At 34.0% G+C, this 16,843-nt stretch overlaps 4 protein-coding genes across 4 annotated transcripts in view; 2 read left to right on the top strand and 2 right to left on the bottom strand.

Moving 5' to 3' along the window:
• Positions 295-2,708, top strand: LOC104752970 (lysophospholipid acyltransferase 2). Its single transcript, XM_010475232.2, has 8 exons — positions 295-728; positions 817-872; positions 1,114-1,334; positions 1,426-1,834; positions 1,924-2,009; positions 2,096-2,159; positions 2,249-2,367; positions 2,452-2,708. Exons 1-8 carry the CDS (start codon positions 424-426, stop codon positions 2,587-2,589), a joined length of 1,398 nt encoding a protein of 465 aa, XP_010473534.1. The 5' UTR covers positions 295-423; the 3' UTR covers positions 2,590-2,708.
• Positions 11,050-12,098, bottom strand: LOC104752969 (ethylene-responsive transcription factor ERF026-like). The gene has a single exon (XM_010475231.1). It carries the CDS (start codon positions 11,979-11,981, stop codon positions 11,214-11,216), a length of 768 nt encoding a protein of 255 aa, XP_010473533.1. The 5' UTR covers positions 11,982-12,098; the 3' UTR covers positions 11,050-11,213.
• On the bottom strand, positions 12,226-13,111 carry LOC104752968 (ethylene-responsive transcription factor ERF026-like). Its single transcript, XM_010475230.2, has one exon. It carries the CDS (start codon positions 12,992-12,994, stop codon positions 12,227-12,229), a length of 768 nt encoding a protein of 255 aa, XP_010473532.1. The 5' UTR covers positions 12,995-13,111; the 3' UTR covers position 12,226.
• The window catches only part of LOC104752967 (dehydration-responsive element-binding protein 1E), a 3,577-nt gene continuing 3,392 nt past the window's right edge, over positions 16,659-16,843 (top strand). The window contains exon 1 of the mRNA XM_010475229.2: positions 16,659-16,748. The gene's annotated coding sequence lies outside the window, so the exon portion shown is untranslated. The remainder of the gene's footprint in view (positions 16,749-16,843) is intronic.

Here is a 16,843-nt window from a genome sequence, read left to right as displayed (position 1 = left end):
GAAACATTATAAAACATAAATACAGTACTACTCAATTTTCTTGTAACTCTTTTTAACTACATAAGTTTTATCAATTTGTAATCATTGTAAACTTGTTTATTCAGCACAAAAATTCTCAATTGTAAAATGTATATTGTGGGTAAGATCATAAATGAGATCGACCTACAAGATAAGGTGTTTTTGTTTTTCGATATATCCAAGAACAATAGAACATTGTTATAGTTATAAACATTGAATGAAGAAAAAAAAACATCGAGGGTATTATCGTAACTTCACATATACCTTTTCGTCAACAAGATCGAAACCAAAACCCCCACACGAACTACAAAAAAAGATTCGATTTGATTCATATGTTCTCGTCGTCGTCGTCGTCGTAGCTCAGTCCGAGTTTGACACACCAAAACCCACAATCTTCACTTCACCATGGGATCGCTCGACATGGATTCCATGGCCGCCTCGATCGGCGTCTCCGTCGCAGTCCTCCGTTTCCTCCTCTGTTTCGTCGCGACGATCCCAGTCTCGTTCTTATGGCGATTCGTCCCGAGTCGACTTGGTAAACACATCTACGCAGCTGCTTCTGGTGCTTTCCTCTCTTATCTCTCCTTTGGCTTCTCCTCGAATCTCCACTTCCTTGTCCCGATGACGATTGGTTACGCTTCAATGGCGATTTATCCACCCTTGTCTGGATTCATCACTTTCTTCCTTGGTTTCGCTTATCTCATTGGCTGGTAAAAAGTTTGAAACTTTTAAGGCTTTTGGTTTCTAAATCTTGCTCCTTTTATGATAAGTAAGTTTTTTGTTTATGTATGTATGTAGTCATGTGTTTTATATGAGTGGAGATGCTTGGAAAGAAGGAGGAATTGACTCTACTGGTAACTCTCTTTTTCCTCAATTTGATTCCAATTTTGTATGATTTGAAGGTTTAGTATTGGTTTTATGTTCTTTATCTGAGTGTGAAACTATTAGGGTGTTGTTTAAAAGTTTGAATCTTTGTGGAAGAACCATATTCAATTCAGATTTTGATTACAGTTTTTGGAATCTTTGATTTTGTAATAATGGTGGAAACTAGAAGCTGAAAGTTTTGGTTGTGATGAATGTATGTATGTATGTTAGGAGCTTTGATGGTGTTAACGCTGAAAGTGATTTCGTGTTCGATAAATTACAACGATGGAATGTTGAAAGAAGAAGGTCTACGTGAGGCTCAGAAGAAGAACCGTTTGATTGGGATGCCTTCTTTAATTGAGTACTTTGGTTATTGCCTTTGCTGCGGAAGCCATTTCGCTGGCCCGGTTTTCGAAATGAAAGATTATCTTGAATGGACTGAAGAGAAAGGAGTAAGCTTTCTTCTTTCTCTCTCTCTCATTCCTTATCGAAAAAGTGCGGTTCTTGATTTATCGAGTCTGTTTATTTGTGTGTGGATTTCAGATTTGGGCTGTTTCTGAAAAAGGGAAGCGACCATCACCTTATGGAGCAATGATTCGAGCTATATTTCAAGCTGCCGTTTGCATGGCTTTATATCTCTACTTAGTACCTCAGTTTCCGTTAACCCGGTTTACTGAACCAGTTTACCAAGAATGGGGATTCTGGAAGAGATTTGGTTACCAATACATGGCGGGTTTCACTGCTCGTTGGAAGTATTACTTCATATGGTCTGTTTCAGAGGCTTCCATTATTATATCTGGTTTGGGTTTCAGTGGTTGGGCAGATGAAACGCTAACAAAGGCGAAATGGGACCGTGCCAAGAATGTTGACATTTTGGGGGTTGAGCTTGCCAAGAGTGCGGTTCAGATTCCTCTTTACTGGAACATACAAGTCAGCACGTGGCTCCGTCACTGTGAGTAATAATAGTGCCATATGAGGAGATCGTAGAGATTGCCATATTGTGTATAAGCCTTTTAACCGTTTGTGTGCTTTTTGACGCAGATGTATATGAGAGAATTGTGAAACCAGGGAAGAAAGCAGGTTTCTTCCAGTTGCTAGCTACGCAAACCGTCAGTGCTGTCTGGCATGTTAGTGCTGTTTCTTTTTGTGCATAAAGATCCATTCTTTTTGTGCCAAAGAAAGTAATCAAAAGCTCTACTTGTTCTTTTTGCAGGGACTGTATCCTGGATACATTATATTCTTTGTGCAATCTGCATTGATGATCGACGGTTCGAAAGGTACGATACTCTGCCTTCAGCTTTCATTAGTGTTCAGTTCTGTTTTGGTTCAGTTCGGTATCTAAAAGCTTTTCTTTTGCATTGAACAGCTATTTACCGATGGCAACAAGCAATCCCTCCAAAAATGGCAACGCTGAGAAACGTTTTGGTTCTCATCAATTTCCTCTACACAGTAGTGGTTCTCAATTACTCATCAGTCGGATTCATGGTAACCAAACAAAACTCTTCCCTCATTTTTTTTGGCGTATCTTGCAACAGTTCTCTCATTCTTTTGTGTGTAACTTTCTTTCAGGTTTTAAGCTTACACGAAACAATCATTGCCTTCAAGAGTGTATATTACATTGGAACAGTTATACCTATCGCTGTGCTTCTGCTGAGCTATTTAGTTCCTGTGAAGCCTCTAAGACCAAAGACGAGAAAAGAAGAATAATGTTATCTTTTAAAAACAGCGAAGTTTTTTTTTTTTTTTTCCCTTGGTTTTGTTTATGTTTCTTACCGTTTATGTATAACAGGAGAAATTAAGATCTGATTTAATTCTTCTCTTCCCAATTTTTGACCAAAACTCTGATTTGTTTTCCTCGAAATTTGAATTATGTTTCTTGATTAAACCAAAATGGTATCGACTTGCAAGGCACTACAATATGTTCACTCATAAACCTTATTATTATTATAAAGAAACACAATTTTTCAAAATATTGTTAGTATAGAATCATCAAGTGATTGACCAAGCAGTCGTAAGTTGGAAAGCAGACAAACTTCCGAATACTTACTAAAGAATTGCAATGCTAAAATATCAACAGTTATGTTCATCTTGACTTATTTATAACTTGATTCTTTTTAATTCGCCTGTATCTTGCAGTTATGAACTTCCATATGCCATTCTTCTAGTTACATATAAAATCAAGTCACATCAAATATATGGTCGAGAACTTACTTGTATATGTGTACAAAGTGAATCACATTACTAAATTCTTGTAACAAAAACTATATTCCATTTTATAGAATAGTTTTTGGGTTCTTTGGTCGGGCACCAAATTATTTGACATGTTTAGCCAATTTGAACACAGAAAAGTGTGCGTACATGACTAGGTTCCATCCGCTAGGACTCGTCTAACAGGTTTTAGAACATATATATTGGTGTGATTTAATCAAATTATAAATCATATCATATCTACACTCAAAACTATATAACATTATGGTCTTTTTTTTAAAAAAAAATATAACATTATGGCCTTCCTAATGATATAATACATCAATGAGCATTGGTTGGATATCATTAATCCAAAATAAGATCGAACCATTAGCAAACTAAATAAAATTCATGAGTGATTAATTAACTGCATGGAAAAGTTATAATGAGATATGAACAACCAGGAAAGAAGAAAAGAGACATCGTGTCGGCCATATGCAACACCACTTTTTTTTCTTTTAACTTTTAGTCAACAAAGCAATTATCGATTTACTTGTTGTTGACAAAAGAATTATTTCAAAGTTTTCTGCTCGTTCAAAGAATCAAAGTCTAACAAATCGAAATTTCGGCTATGTCTTTTTATACAGTCAATCGATGTGCTCGAAAAAAAAAATCTTACATTTTTCTGTCATGTATAAGACGTACGAAAAAAAAGAAAGTGGGATTTTAAAGTTTCGAATAATTACTTCGTACGTAAAAAGACAAAAAGGTACAAAACGACTGTATTTCTAAAGTAGTCAAGACTCAAGATCAACAAACATATATCGTTCATTTGAAACTAGATAGTTAGAAACTTGGAATATTTGTAATTTAAATGAACGTGTCATGCGGTAGGAGGACTAGGCGTTTGGGTATCCATTCAGGTTTGGGATCAGATGTTTTTGGGTTTATGAATGTAAACCCATTCAAGTAATTTAGATATACTCTTTAAGTTATCTCTTCCAATTAGTACTATATATGTTATACTATTCTACTAGAATTCTTATACTCATGGTAGCCGGTTTCGTCTTTCCAAACGCCTTTTCCTTTTTTGATCCCTCTTAATCTTCAAACTACATTCATACTTATAGAAATTACATCATGATACGCATGATGTCATATCGGCACGTCCCATCCCATCATTCAAATACTTTTTCTAGGTATAGTACTAAATAATAAACACTAACTATTTCCCGTACGTAAGATGAAACTTGAAAGGATCCCCAAATGAGGCTGGCACGAGAGATCAATTCCTCGGAGGGTTCCTCCTTGTCTACATGTCACAAGCTAAGTTATTGATACATGATGAACGAAATTTACTTCCCCTCAAACCATTTGTATTTTTTATTGGGAACAATTCAACTTTAATGCTTTTGTTTTTTTGCTACTTCATATATTCCATTATTTAACTATTTGTCGTATATATAGTTCATAATAATAACTGGAAGTACAATTTATAGTAATCTACTAAATTTGTTCCAATAGGGTATTGAATGATGAAACCCGTGAGTCTAGGGAGAGACAAACTAGCAAAACCCACTTGCCAACAAGTTCTTAGCAAACCAGAAATTAAATCACATATTGCGGAATGTCAATCTGATTTGATTACTATCTTGTAGAAAATTATTATTTTTAAATAGACTTTGATACTAGATTCAATGTATTTATTCACAGATTTGATGTAATAATTTTCTTTTTTTATTTAAAAGAGAAACAACTTTTACGCCTACGATGACTTGGATCTTAGAATTTAGGTAAGTACGGACGGAAACAAATAAAATTGGCTACACAAATTGTCACCTTTTCACGTCGACTTCACCAATATTCACACTCAACAAATAAATCCACCAGAAGAAATTTCTATAGACTCTATAACAATCTCGTACACAAAACACAATGTATATATGTATAAAAATAATAAATTTGGGAAAAAAGTTAGAAAAAGTTGAGAGAGCGTCACATGGATCTCATTCGCGGCGATTTCTTTCTCAAAACTCTTCCTTTTCTGAGCACGACTTCTTGCACCGACGGTAGAGTTCTCCATCGATTCCGGCGACGACAAGAACTCCAAAGCTCATGGTTCTTCATCTGTAGTCTGCGGCATCATCTCGGCGAAACAATCTGATCAAAATCAAGGGAGTTGTGGAGAGGAGAAGCATATGCGAGACACCGACGGTAAGAGCTCTACCGGCAGTGTAGCTACGCGGAGTGGAAGAAGGAGGTTTCCCGGCAAGGAACGAGAGAGGAAGGTGGTTAGGTCGGGCAATTGGAGATTCTGGAGGTTTCATGGGACTGTTGTATGATGGGGGAGGTAGTCTGCGGTCTGGTGAGGCTAAGCCGCCGTCAAAGGTCTCCCGATCTACTCCCTACTGCTTTGCTCTCTCACGACTGCGCAAGGAACTCCTCGACAAAGACAAGATCGGTTTTCTTTCTCCTTCTCAAAATGGCTCTACGGTGGCAGGATGACAACGGATCCTGAATCACCATCTTCGTTCGACTCGCGTCGTCCAGGCTCACCGGAAGTCCCACTCCGGCGAATATCTGCAGTCCATGGTCGGCGGCTGCAACTGTATCTTTCAGTTGTAGATTAAGGTTTCATGTCGTCCGGTTTAGTTCGGTTTCGTGAACCCGAGTTGGTTTTGTATTAGATGGTTTAGTTTGGTTTGATGTTTGTGGATTGGACCTTTTGGGATTTTGTATGGGATTAAATGCGGAAATAATCTATTTGGACATTAATTTATAAAATTGCATACCCTTTAACAAAAAAAAAACACAATGTATACAGACATAAAACAACAAACTATATATAGCCAACTATTTTTCAAAATAATATCACCACAAACAAATAATAGCAAAATGAAAATTACATTTTCATAGATTCTCTTATCTCCCATAAATTCATATATAGAATAAGAACTTATATTATGTCCAATGATTTAATTTACAATATAGAAAGATGTAATTATTAGTCATATGGTAAGAAGTAAGGCTCGTCATTTAGAGTGGACAAAAAATACAATTGGTAACCCAAAAAAAAAGATTAAAATTGGCTGCTATTGGAGTATTTTGGAATGATAAGTGAATGGACCCCAGCGATATCGACAAAGATACGTGCTGTCTCCTCTCTATCAAGATAGATAATAAAACACAAATGCATAAATATTGCTCTTTCCTCATCGATCCTTCTGAACAATAATATACTATAATAAACACAAATGCATAAACTTTGCTTTTTCCTTATCGATCTTCTTAACTATAATAGTATGATGCCAAAAGAAGAAATTTTAAATATACTTATAATAGTTGTAGTCTCATGTCCTCTGCTTTTCTTTTGTTAAAAAATTGAAATTATAATGAAGAAAATGATGAGGCATTGAGGCTTGACATAAAAGAATTAGTACTATTATACTATAATAATCTTCTGGACAATTAATATATTAATACTATAATAGTTGTGGCGTGTCTTGTTCCTCTCTTTACTATTTAACAATCTTGTTAGTTCGTGTTGTGTACTGTACGGACTTTTATATTGTTACTACAAATAGTCTCTCACCCCAAATGTCCAGTTGTTAGTGTTGGTGGAGGAGATGGTGTTAGTGTAGGCTAACTTAGCTTGACAGTCAAAGATTTGAGTTCAGTTGTTACTGCTGTAATAATATTTTCGGTTCCATCACAAAAAAAAAAAAAAAAAGAGATAGGTAACAGTCAATTATTTCCATGTAGGTCGACATTTGCGAAAAAATGTTATTATTGATAACCTAGAACTATATGTATATGGGTGTTAAAGTTATTTTATCTCTTTCTTTAATACTTCATATAACAAATTCAATCTAATATGTGCAGCATATAAAAAAATTATTGTCCGAAAGAAATATGTTAAGAGTACAACACAATTTTCTTCTTTCCAGATGAACTATATAGTTACTTAATCTATAATATATAAACAATTTCCGGACAACAAATTTTGTTTATTTCCAAAAGTGTGTTTGAACATTAGGAAAACTCTCTCTACTCTTTCAGTCTTTCTTATGATAAGCGCTTTGTCATCGACCACAGGCGCTTGATTTATTTAGATTGCAATCTTTAGAGTTTGAAACCTAAAACTTGTTACTGGTAGGAGATGTTTTGGACTAAAACATTATTTTTTGTTTGAAGTGTTGAGTTGTGGAATATAATCTCTCCCACTGCTATTTTATTTTTCATATTTTTGAAGATTAGAGATGGGATTCGAATTCTACCATCAAGTTATCTACTTCTCTTGGGAAAACTGATATTGATTAGACAAAATCTTATAGCTAGAGTGGAAGATACGATAACATGTTCTTTTGTGGTTGATTTCGGATCTTTGATTGATTTCGGATCTTTGGTTATCGTTCTATCTGCATGGCCTATATTATCTTAGGCTGGCCAAAGAACGATTCACGTCTTCGAGACTATTTCAAACAATCTATGGAAGCACCTTCCTAGCTAGCCACCAAAACCTTCATACGCAAATAAATTGCGACGAATTATAATTGAAGTATAATATATTCAAATCATTTACTTTAGAATAATTTTATATATCTTAAAGTGGTATATAGATCTATAAAATACTTTATCAACAGTTAAACGCAATTATTTCATTGTTGTGCGCTACTAATTAAATTTTAGTTATTACGAAAGGTAAATAATTTGTAAGGTATTTGCCATTATTTAATATATAAATGAATGGCTGGCTCTTCCTCTTCAACCTTTTGTTGGCTTAATTTAAACATGTCAAATACTCGGTTCTAAGTTGGATCAGCCTACCCAAGAGAAGTAAGTTTACTCAGAAAATTATATTCTCCCTCCGTTTTTTTAAAAATGATTAGACTTATATTTTTTCTAAAATAGATGATTTTATTACAGATCTATACAAAATTAATTATATTTTGTTGGTTTTAATAATTTCCATTATGCAGATTAATTTTTTATTAGTTGAATTATGTTTAGGTAGATATTAAACAATATTTTTGTTTACAAATATGCAAAAATTATATAATTTTTTAATTAGCATGCATTAACCTTCATTAAATCTTATTATTATACTTTGGGTTGAATTTCAGAATTGCATACTTCTAGTTAATATATGTCTATAACCTATGAAAGAAATGGTAAAATGTTGTGATTAAAACTACACATATTAATATATTAAATATGTTTGATCAGCAATCATATACTGCTTAATAATTAATAGTAAAAATGATATTATAAACATTACCAAAAAATATTATTTTCATTTTCTTATCGTTTTTTACTGCTATTTTGTACCACTTTGACTATTTGATATGGTTTGTGCTCTATAATGTCTGATAAAAAAAACTACACCATTTTGTATCACCGATCAGACTTATTGTATGTGATCCATATTGGCTTTGACTGGTAGCCTAATTAAAAGCCGTTAGAAGTTTAACCGCTTGTTTGATTACCGATTGGAGGATATGGTTTGTAGGTGGTTAATAGAGGCAATTATATATGAACTGCCCAAAAATGAGAGAGTTCACAACCGCCTTATTACAGCATTTGAAAAAATTTAAATTATTTTCTATTTTTTAGTTTCTCAAATTAATTTATTTATATTATTCTCTTAAAAGAGTTTTATTGATATATTCAAAATATTTTACTTATATCTTGAACCACTTTTTGTTATATTTTTACAATAATGTTTTACGATTGTACTATTTGTTACCAATCATAATTATTATTTAACAATTTTTTGTAATGTAATCGTATTTTCTTTTCTTTCATCTTTAATTGTATTCTCTAAAAATGCTAAAACTATCAGTCTTGTGTAAACAACGTCACCAATCGAAAGATCTTAGAAAACATTCCAAAACCAGAGAAACACACTCTTTTGAACTCTATGCAAGTAATGAATGAAATTAGAAAAGAATGAATCACGTAACGCCATTGTTAGTCTTGTTGGTCAATCCATTCTTCAACGACCTTAGAGGAAATTTAAGAATTTGGTGAAAACAACAATGTTGATCCGGTGACATATCGACACTTATCAATGCTGGTCCCACAGCGTAAAGATGGTACAAACATTCAATTATAAGAGACAAGCCGACTTAATTTTTGTAGCTTTTATGAGTAAATAAAAGGAAAACGCATTTACTGGTTAGAAAAGAAAAAAAAAACATCTTTGGACATTTTTTACCAAGCCAAGTAAAACCTGACCCATTTTCCAAAACCCTAAAAGCATTAACATAATGGTATTAGTAAGTAGACATTTTAGTGTAAATTAATTTCATAAAACAATTTTTAGTGATAGACATCATTAAACGAAACTGCCGCCACAGCACACATCATCTACTTCCTTATTTTAATTAACTATGAACGAACATTCAAACAATGGACCGTTTCGAAGATGTCAAAATAGCTTATTTCTTTATTTTAAAATATCTGTTTCTTTCTTTATTTTATATTTTTATATTTTCTATATTGCATTCTTGTTTTTTTTTTTTTTTATCTTATTTTACTTACTAAGTTCCATTTTAGTCAATCAACTGTTACTCACCATTCACAACCACTGGTCAACCATTTATAGTCAAACCGGTTTCCTTATAACCAACGATAAACTTCTAACTTTACAAGAAATTATATTGCGTTAGTGACAAGGATTAGAGATTTTTAAGAAGAAAAAAACAAAGAAAAAGGACGTCTCGATGATTCAATGCCAGCATCAGAGTTAGTTAATTAAGTACTGTTGAGAAATATCAAATTTAACTATTGATTTTTTGTTTTATTCGAAACCATGACACTGCTTTAGCGTCCGATACGATGACCTGAGCGAGCATTATATGCAAAATCATACGATCTCTCTTTTTCTTTACTTATTTTTGTCAGCAATCTATCCGTCTAATATGTATGTTTGCGTGTATAAGTTGAAAAACTATGCTACTCGAAGTATGATTCCACTCATACACTCATTTAGGCATAGTCATCCATTACTTACAATAGAATTTCGAACGAAAACATGCCAAACAATTATAAGAAAATCATGATGCGGGCGGTTCTAATAGTGACAAAAAATATATATATCTGTTATTATTAATATAATATTATAGTTAGTATAGTCCGAGTTTCTTTCAGAACGTAAGTTTTATTTTCTAAGCAAAAAAAATGGATTTTGTTTGTACGTCAGCAATTCATACAATCGGAAACATATATAAAAAAAAATTCTATCATCAAAAGATGGTGGTTATTTTCTAGAAAAAAGATGTTACTGTATATAGTAAAATACAAAGAAAAATAGAGAGAGAGAGATGTTACAAATTAGAATATAACCTATTTGGTACTTTTTATGTTTCTAATTAATGAAACCTTACTTATCTAAGACATTATTATATGCTTAAACATCTCTGTACAAGAAAGCTTTTATCAACACAAACACTACATACAGATCGAAGGAAATGAAAAACAAATCAGGTACTTGAAACTTCACTCCAAACAAATTAAAATCCCACTAAAAGTCGTCTCTCTTATCTCTGGTTTATTTGTCCTGCTTTCCAAAACCAAAAATCTATTTTGCTTTTTAAAATTGTATAATATGTATAAAAACAGTTGCAAAATTCATAATTAATTTAATATGAGTATAGATCTGGGGACCATTTAGTTCTATACAAAAAAAAACAATGTCACTTATAAATATCTTGATCCATCAATCTATGCACATTTCTGGATTTCTAAGAACAAGAGAGCATTATAATTAAAAGGAGTTTCTAACATCATAATTTCATCTATCATATATGAACAATTAGGATTATATACATAAAGTTGTTTCATATAATCAAAACATAAGAGACAATCACAAGAAAAAATGGGTAGATAGACTAATAAAAACCCTAATCAAAAATCAAGAACACACCTCAGAGCCCTAATGAAAGAACACTCCAAAAAAAAAACAAAATGTGACTAAAATTGTTTTAAAAGATCTATCTTCTTGAATCATAAAAAGTGGGAAAACATACGATTATTTAGCAAGTCATCTCAAACAATCATCAGGAGAAAGAAACAAAAGATGACTCGCGTAAATGTGAACAAAAGGATCATCCAACAAGAAATTACACTGATATATCAATCGATCAATAGTAACTCCACAAGCTCTCTCCATCAGAATTCTCTGGCGAATCATCTGACGGAGGAGATCCCATCCACGGTGGAGCCACCATCATACCCTTGGCCATATCCGCTAGCAAACCAGGCATGTTTAATAGCTCTTCTTCGTCCACAAAGTGCTGCGTATTTGAAGATCCCGCCCCATCACAAGCTTCCTCTTCCTTCTCTTCACCTCCCTTCACGGCCGTTGCACCCGTACCGGCACCCCTAGCAGCAGCAGCCGCGGCCGCAGCGCATCTGATATGAGCTGCGGAAGAAGAAAGGGGAATGGGGTAAGATCCCACGGAATCCGGGAAGTTCAAGACGGTGTCTCGGCCTTTAAGAGCTAACGCCGCCACGTCATAGGCTGCGGCAGCCATCTCCGGCGTCGGATAAGTCCCGAGCCAGACACGTGTCGTCTTCTTAGGCTCTCGGATCTCGGAGACCCATTTACCGCTCCGGCAACGGATACCCCGGTAAAGAGGATGCTTTTTCCGGCGAGAGATGTCGGCGTCAGTGGACATCAAAGTGTTGATACCATGACCACTTGTAGTAGAAGAAGGAGCCGCAAAAGAAACAGTAGTAGTTGAAGTAGCAGCAGAAGTGATACTATCAAGTGGACAAGGGTTTTCACACGTGGCACAGTCAGGGACGCTGTCACCACACGTGCGAACTGGCAAAACAGTAACTGACGATGAAGAAGAAGCTTGGCATATAGCTTTAGGTTCAGTGATTTGATTTTTAGGGTCAGCCATATATATATGCTATGTGAATTTATGTGTTGTTTTGTTATATAATAATAATATAAATGTAAAATTATATAGAGAGATCGATAAGTAGAAAACGAGAAATGGATTAGAAACGAATTAGGGTTTTTTTAGTGATCAGAGATAGAGATTAAGGTTGTTAAATTGAAGTATATATGAGATGAGAGAGTCCGTGGTTATTGCGTGGGGTTTCCCTAAAGTGTGTTTTGTTTGTGTTTTTGTTTNTCAATCGATCAATAGTAACTCCACAAGCTCTCTCCATCAGAATTCTCTGGCGAATCATCTGACGGAGGAGATCCCATCCACGGTGGAGCCACCATCATACCCTTGGCCATATCCGCTAGCAAACCAGGCATGTTTAATAGCTCTTCTTCGTCCACAAAGTGCTGCGTATTTGAAGATCCCGCCCCATCACAAGCTTCCTCTTCCTTCTCTTCACCTCCCTTCACGGCCGTTGCACCCGTACCGGCACCCCTAGCAGCAGCAGCCGCGGCCGCAGCGCATCTGATATGAGCTGCGGAAGAAGAAAGGGGAATGGGGTAAGATCCCACGGAATCCGGGAAGTTCAAGACGGTGTCTCGGCCTTTAAGAGCTAACGCCGCCACGTCATAGGCTGCGGCAGCCATCTCCGGCGTCGGATAAGTCCCGAGCCAGACACGTGTCGTCTTCTTAGGCTCTCGGATCTCGGAGACCCATTTACCGCTCCGGCAACGGATACCCCGGTAAAGAGGATGCTTTTTCCGGCGAGAGATGTCGGCGTCAGTGGACATCAAAGTGTTGATACCATGACCACTTGTAGTAGAAGAAGGAGCCGCAAAAGAAACAGTAGTAGTTGAAGTAGCAGCAGAAGTGATACTATCAAGTGGACAAGGGTTTTCACACGTGGCACAGTCAGGGACGCTGTCACCACACGTGCGAACTGGCAAAACAGTAACTGACGATGAAGAAGAAGCTTGGCATATAGCTTTAGGTTCAGTGATTTGATTTTTAGGGTCAGCCATATATATATGCTATGTGAATTTATGTGTTGTTTTGTTATATAATAATAATATAAATGTAAAATTATATAGAGAGATCGATAAGTAGAAAACGAGAAATGGATTAGAAACGAATTAGGGTTTTTTTAGTGATCAGAGATAGAGATTAAGGTTGTTAAATTGAAGTATATATGAGATGAGAGAGTCCGTGGTTATTGCGTGGGGTTTCCCTAAAGTGTGTTTTGTTTGTGTTTTTGTTTGGTGGGGGATATTTTTTGTACTAGCTAGCTGTAAGAAATTAAGTAAATTTTATAATTTGTTGTTTGTTTGCTTTTATTGATTCAGATTTTTTTTTTTTTTCTTTTTCGTATAGTCAATAAAGATGTCGAATACAGACATATATATGTGGTGCGGCGACAATAGCAATCACAAACTTATTTTGATTTTGAGTGACCAAAAAGAAAGATCAGACTTTCATTGAAAATAAAAGATTACGGATACAAGATTTAGTTTTATACATGTTAGTTCATTTCCTATACTTTGCGACGGATTATAAACGAGATGATTACATACTTACATGATACAATATTGTTTATTGAAATTTACATACTTACGTAGGCTTTTTTACCAACAACAACAACAACAACAACAATATATATATATATACTTACGTAGGCTTTAAGAAAATCTGATTCTGGATCCTATATTGAGGCCCAATAGCTTCATATTCATTTGAGTCAGTTTTTTTGTACAATTTTCTCCATATATAAAGCTTACTCGAAGTTAAGATCTGTTTTGTATTACAGAAGCAGCTGTCTTGGATTACTCGCACTCCTAGGTGCAATAGAGTACAAATTAGAGACATTCGTAAAAGATATGAGTTCACTTGCTACTGTATCGACCATTTCATGAATTGAACACAAAATACATGAGCTTGGATATATCTGAATCCAAAAGCTAGGTTTAGGCCCAATAGCCAATATTTATTTGGACATATTATATTTTGATAGGTTCACCTCGAAATTTGATTAATCGCTTATTACTGTTAAAGACAATATACTATTTACTTAATTAAATAAACGTCTAAACCGATAAAACCAATTTGATTCAGATTATTCGAAGGTTCATGTGCGCCTAGAGCAATTTCTTGAACCTTGGTCTATAGTAGTCGCCGGAACAAACAAATAAGATGTTGTCCTAAATCATTGTTTGTTAAAAGGTAATATATTTGTCCTTCAACAAGTAGATTTAGCCATTTTTGATTATAAGATATTCTTTAAAACAAAATATATATAATAACTTTAAATTAGTACTTTTATATGTTTTCACTTTTACATGGCTTATACGTTAGAACCTAACTAAAAGAGCCTTAACAACTTAGATTTTTTACAATAAATCTTGATCAGTATGACAGTATTTGTCAACTATGTTTTGTAAATTTATACAAGAAATAAACAATATACAACCAACACATAAAGTACAAAAGTTAAAGATTAAAGATTTAAAATGAGCGTGAAGCAGACGCGCAAGTAACACTCACTCAACACTTTAACAGTATTAAGCATTTACTTCCCAACTAAAAACTGATTGGGATAAATCCATGTCCTGATGACCCTGCCGTGTCTGCTTCCTTCTGTTTTATAAAAATTGATGTTTTGAGATATTTTTTTGTTCCACAATGTTGATTGATTTAAAATTAAATAATATATCTTCAGTCAAAAGGAAAAAATATATTTAAATTCAGTAATCATTATTTTCTTAAAATGTGTAAAAACTTATAAACATCCATCTTTATAAAGAGAGAGTAACATAAATAACATTTCAAATAACAAACATAGGATCATTTTCTCATTTTCCGAAAACGTTGTGACCTATACCAAAAAAAAAATTCATGAGTCGTTTTCCCCCAATACACTCATTTATGAATGCAAATATCATTTGCACACTCACATAGTCACATAGCGCACTACGAAGTTAAGCATTTGGTTCCTGAACAAAAAATAATATGAGACATTATTCATGCAGGTCACTTCTTTTGCCATAAGTGTATATGTTATATATATATATTTGCAAATATGAACTTTATTTAGTTTTCTTCAGATGTTATGTTATCTGTTTTTTTTTAAATCCATATATATGATGCCAACTATTTTCAGTTAATGCATCTCAGAAACAAAGAATCCATGATAAAAAAACATAGGATTATAACTTTACATGGGCGGTAAAAAGCTTACACAAAAAAAAAAAAAAATTCAAGCAGTGCAATGGGCAGTAGTTGCAAGAAGCCGAAGGGAGAGGTGGACGTGGGAGCAATGTCTAGGCTCTTCCTTTGCATTTGAATCTTGAAAAAAACTACAATTATGTTGTCTTACTCTCTCCCTATCCCATATGTTTTTTTTCAATCAACGTACGTCAAACCCCATCTGTCTCGTTATAAACTTTGTAAAAAAAACTATATATGACTTTCGATATGTCTGGTAATGATCATGACTCGAAAGTGTACTTGTAATCCGTTCCGTTAGTGTTGGAGAATAGGATGTTCTAACATACATATTGAAGTTCACGTACGTTTTAAATATTAAAAATCAAAGGATTTTCAAAGGAAAACATATTTCTAATTGTTCACCAACATATTTTAGATCTAGTTTATAACTTGACAAAATATCAATCTAACAATATAATAATAACATCATTTCTGAATAATTTTTTTTAAGACAAACAAATACAAGTCTTAATGAAAAATCTGAACTACTCCATCAGCATTAGTTCTGTAACACCACCTCTGCAACAAACCACCGTATAGCTGGTGAGTATTGCAACGAGATTTGATCTGTCAATGAGTCTGGGAGAGCTGAAGAGTCGAGTAATGCTCATCACGGTGGTGCTTACGGCTATTACGTTCATGCCATAAATGGTAAAGCGTCTTCAAAACTAGTAATTTTTAACATTGGATAATATATAATAATAATCTAAAGAAAACGAAGATGAATGAATGAATGTACAAAGCAAAAATGTTACCCCCACGGAAACCCCACGTGATCATTACAGATACTTATAAAAGGCCACGTGCTTCAAATTCACCCAATCCAAAGAACTAAAAAAAAATCAGTTTTACGAGCTTAAAAATTCTCATCCAATGGGCTCCTTCAAAAATTGCAATGTATGAGCTGACCACATTTTCATATTTTCGATGGTTTTATTCTCATACGTTTCTGTGCTTATTAATGTTAGTTAGCTTACTTTCCAGTAATAATATTTTGAGGGATAATTAAACAAAAAGAAAATTATTAAATTAAAGTGATGTATAAAAAATAAATTCGAATTTATGTTTTTTCAATTTTTCGGATCGACATTGTTAAAAGTTTTTTTTTAATAAGTACTTTACAATTCTAGGAGGTCTTACTATATATGACACATAAAATAGTTTGCCGAAAATATTTCGTTATACAATATTCTTATCAAATACTATATGATTAAATTATTAACGGATCGACTAATCCAAAACATATAAAGACGTCATAATTTGCCAGCATGGCATTGGTGCAACAGTTACAAGAAGATCATTATTATTCATTCATTCACACCATGTCTTACGCGCGTCCGGTTCGTACTCAGTGGGTCACACTACCGTTGCCTATAAAATCTCACTTCACTTCACTCTTCTTCTTCACTACCCCAAATTCAAAAACAGAGCAACCTCCTCAAAAGTCAAAACGCACAAACACAAGGCTTCCTTTCACTTCGATTTCAATTACCAATTTAAGAAAACAATTCCGAGGTTACTTCAGCTTTTCTTATTACTACATTTTACTATTGTGTTGATATTCCCAATTCTCTGTTTTGTTTTTTTTTTTTTTTTTTTTTTTTTTGTTT

The sequence above is a fragment of the Camelina sativa genome, chromosome 16 (genome assembly GCF_000633955.1).
Source record: "Camelina sativa cultivar DH55 chromosome 16, Cs, whole genome shotgun sequence".
Classification (NCBI taxonomy): domain Eukaryota; kingdom Viridiplantae; phylum Streptophyta; class Magnoliopsida; order Brassicales; family Brassicaceae; genus Camelina; species Camelina sativa.
The sequence above is the reverse complement of the archived record's forward strand: the minus strand, read 5'-3'. Positions and strand labels throughout refer to the sequence as shown.

Excerpts from the sequence above, each read along its gene's own strand:
- LOC104752968 (XM_010475230.2), bottom strand. The coding sequence starts at position 12,994 with ATGGCTGACCCTAAAAATCAAATCACTGAACCTAAAGCTATATGCCAA.
- LOC104752970 (XM_010475232.2), top strand. The coding sequence starts at position 424 with ATGGGATCGCTCGACATGGATTCCATGGCCGCCTCGATCGGCGTCTCC. Across the intron at positions 1,835-1,923 it reads CAGCACGTGGCTCCGTCACT|ATGTATATGAGAGAATTGTG; the intron begins GTGAGTAATAAT and ends TTTTTGACGCAG. Across the intron at positions 2,160-2,248 it reads GATGATCGACGGTTCGAAAG|CTATTTACCGATGGCAACAA; the intron begins GTACGATACTCT and ends TGCATTGAACAG.
- LOC104752969 (XM_010475231.1), bottom strand. The coding sequence starts at position 11,981 with ATGGCTGACCCTAAAAATCAAATCACTGAACCTAAAGCTATATGCCAA.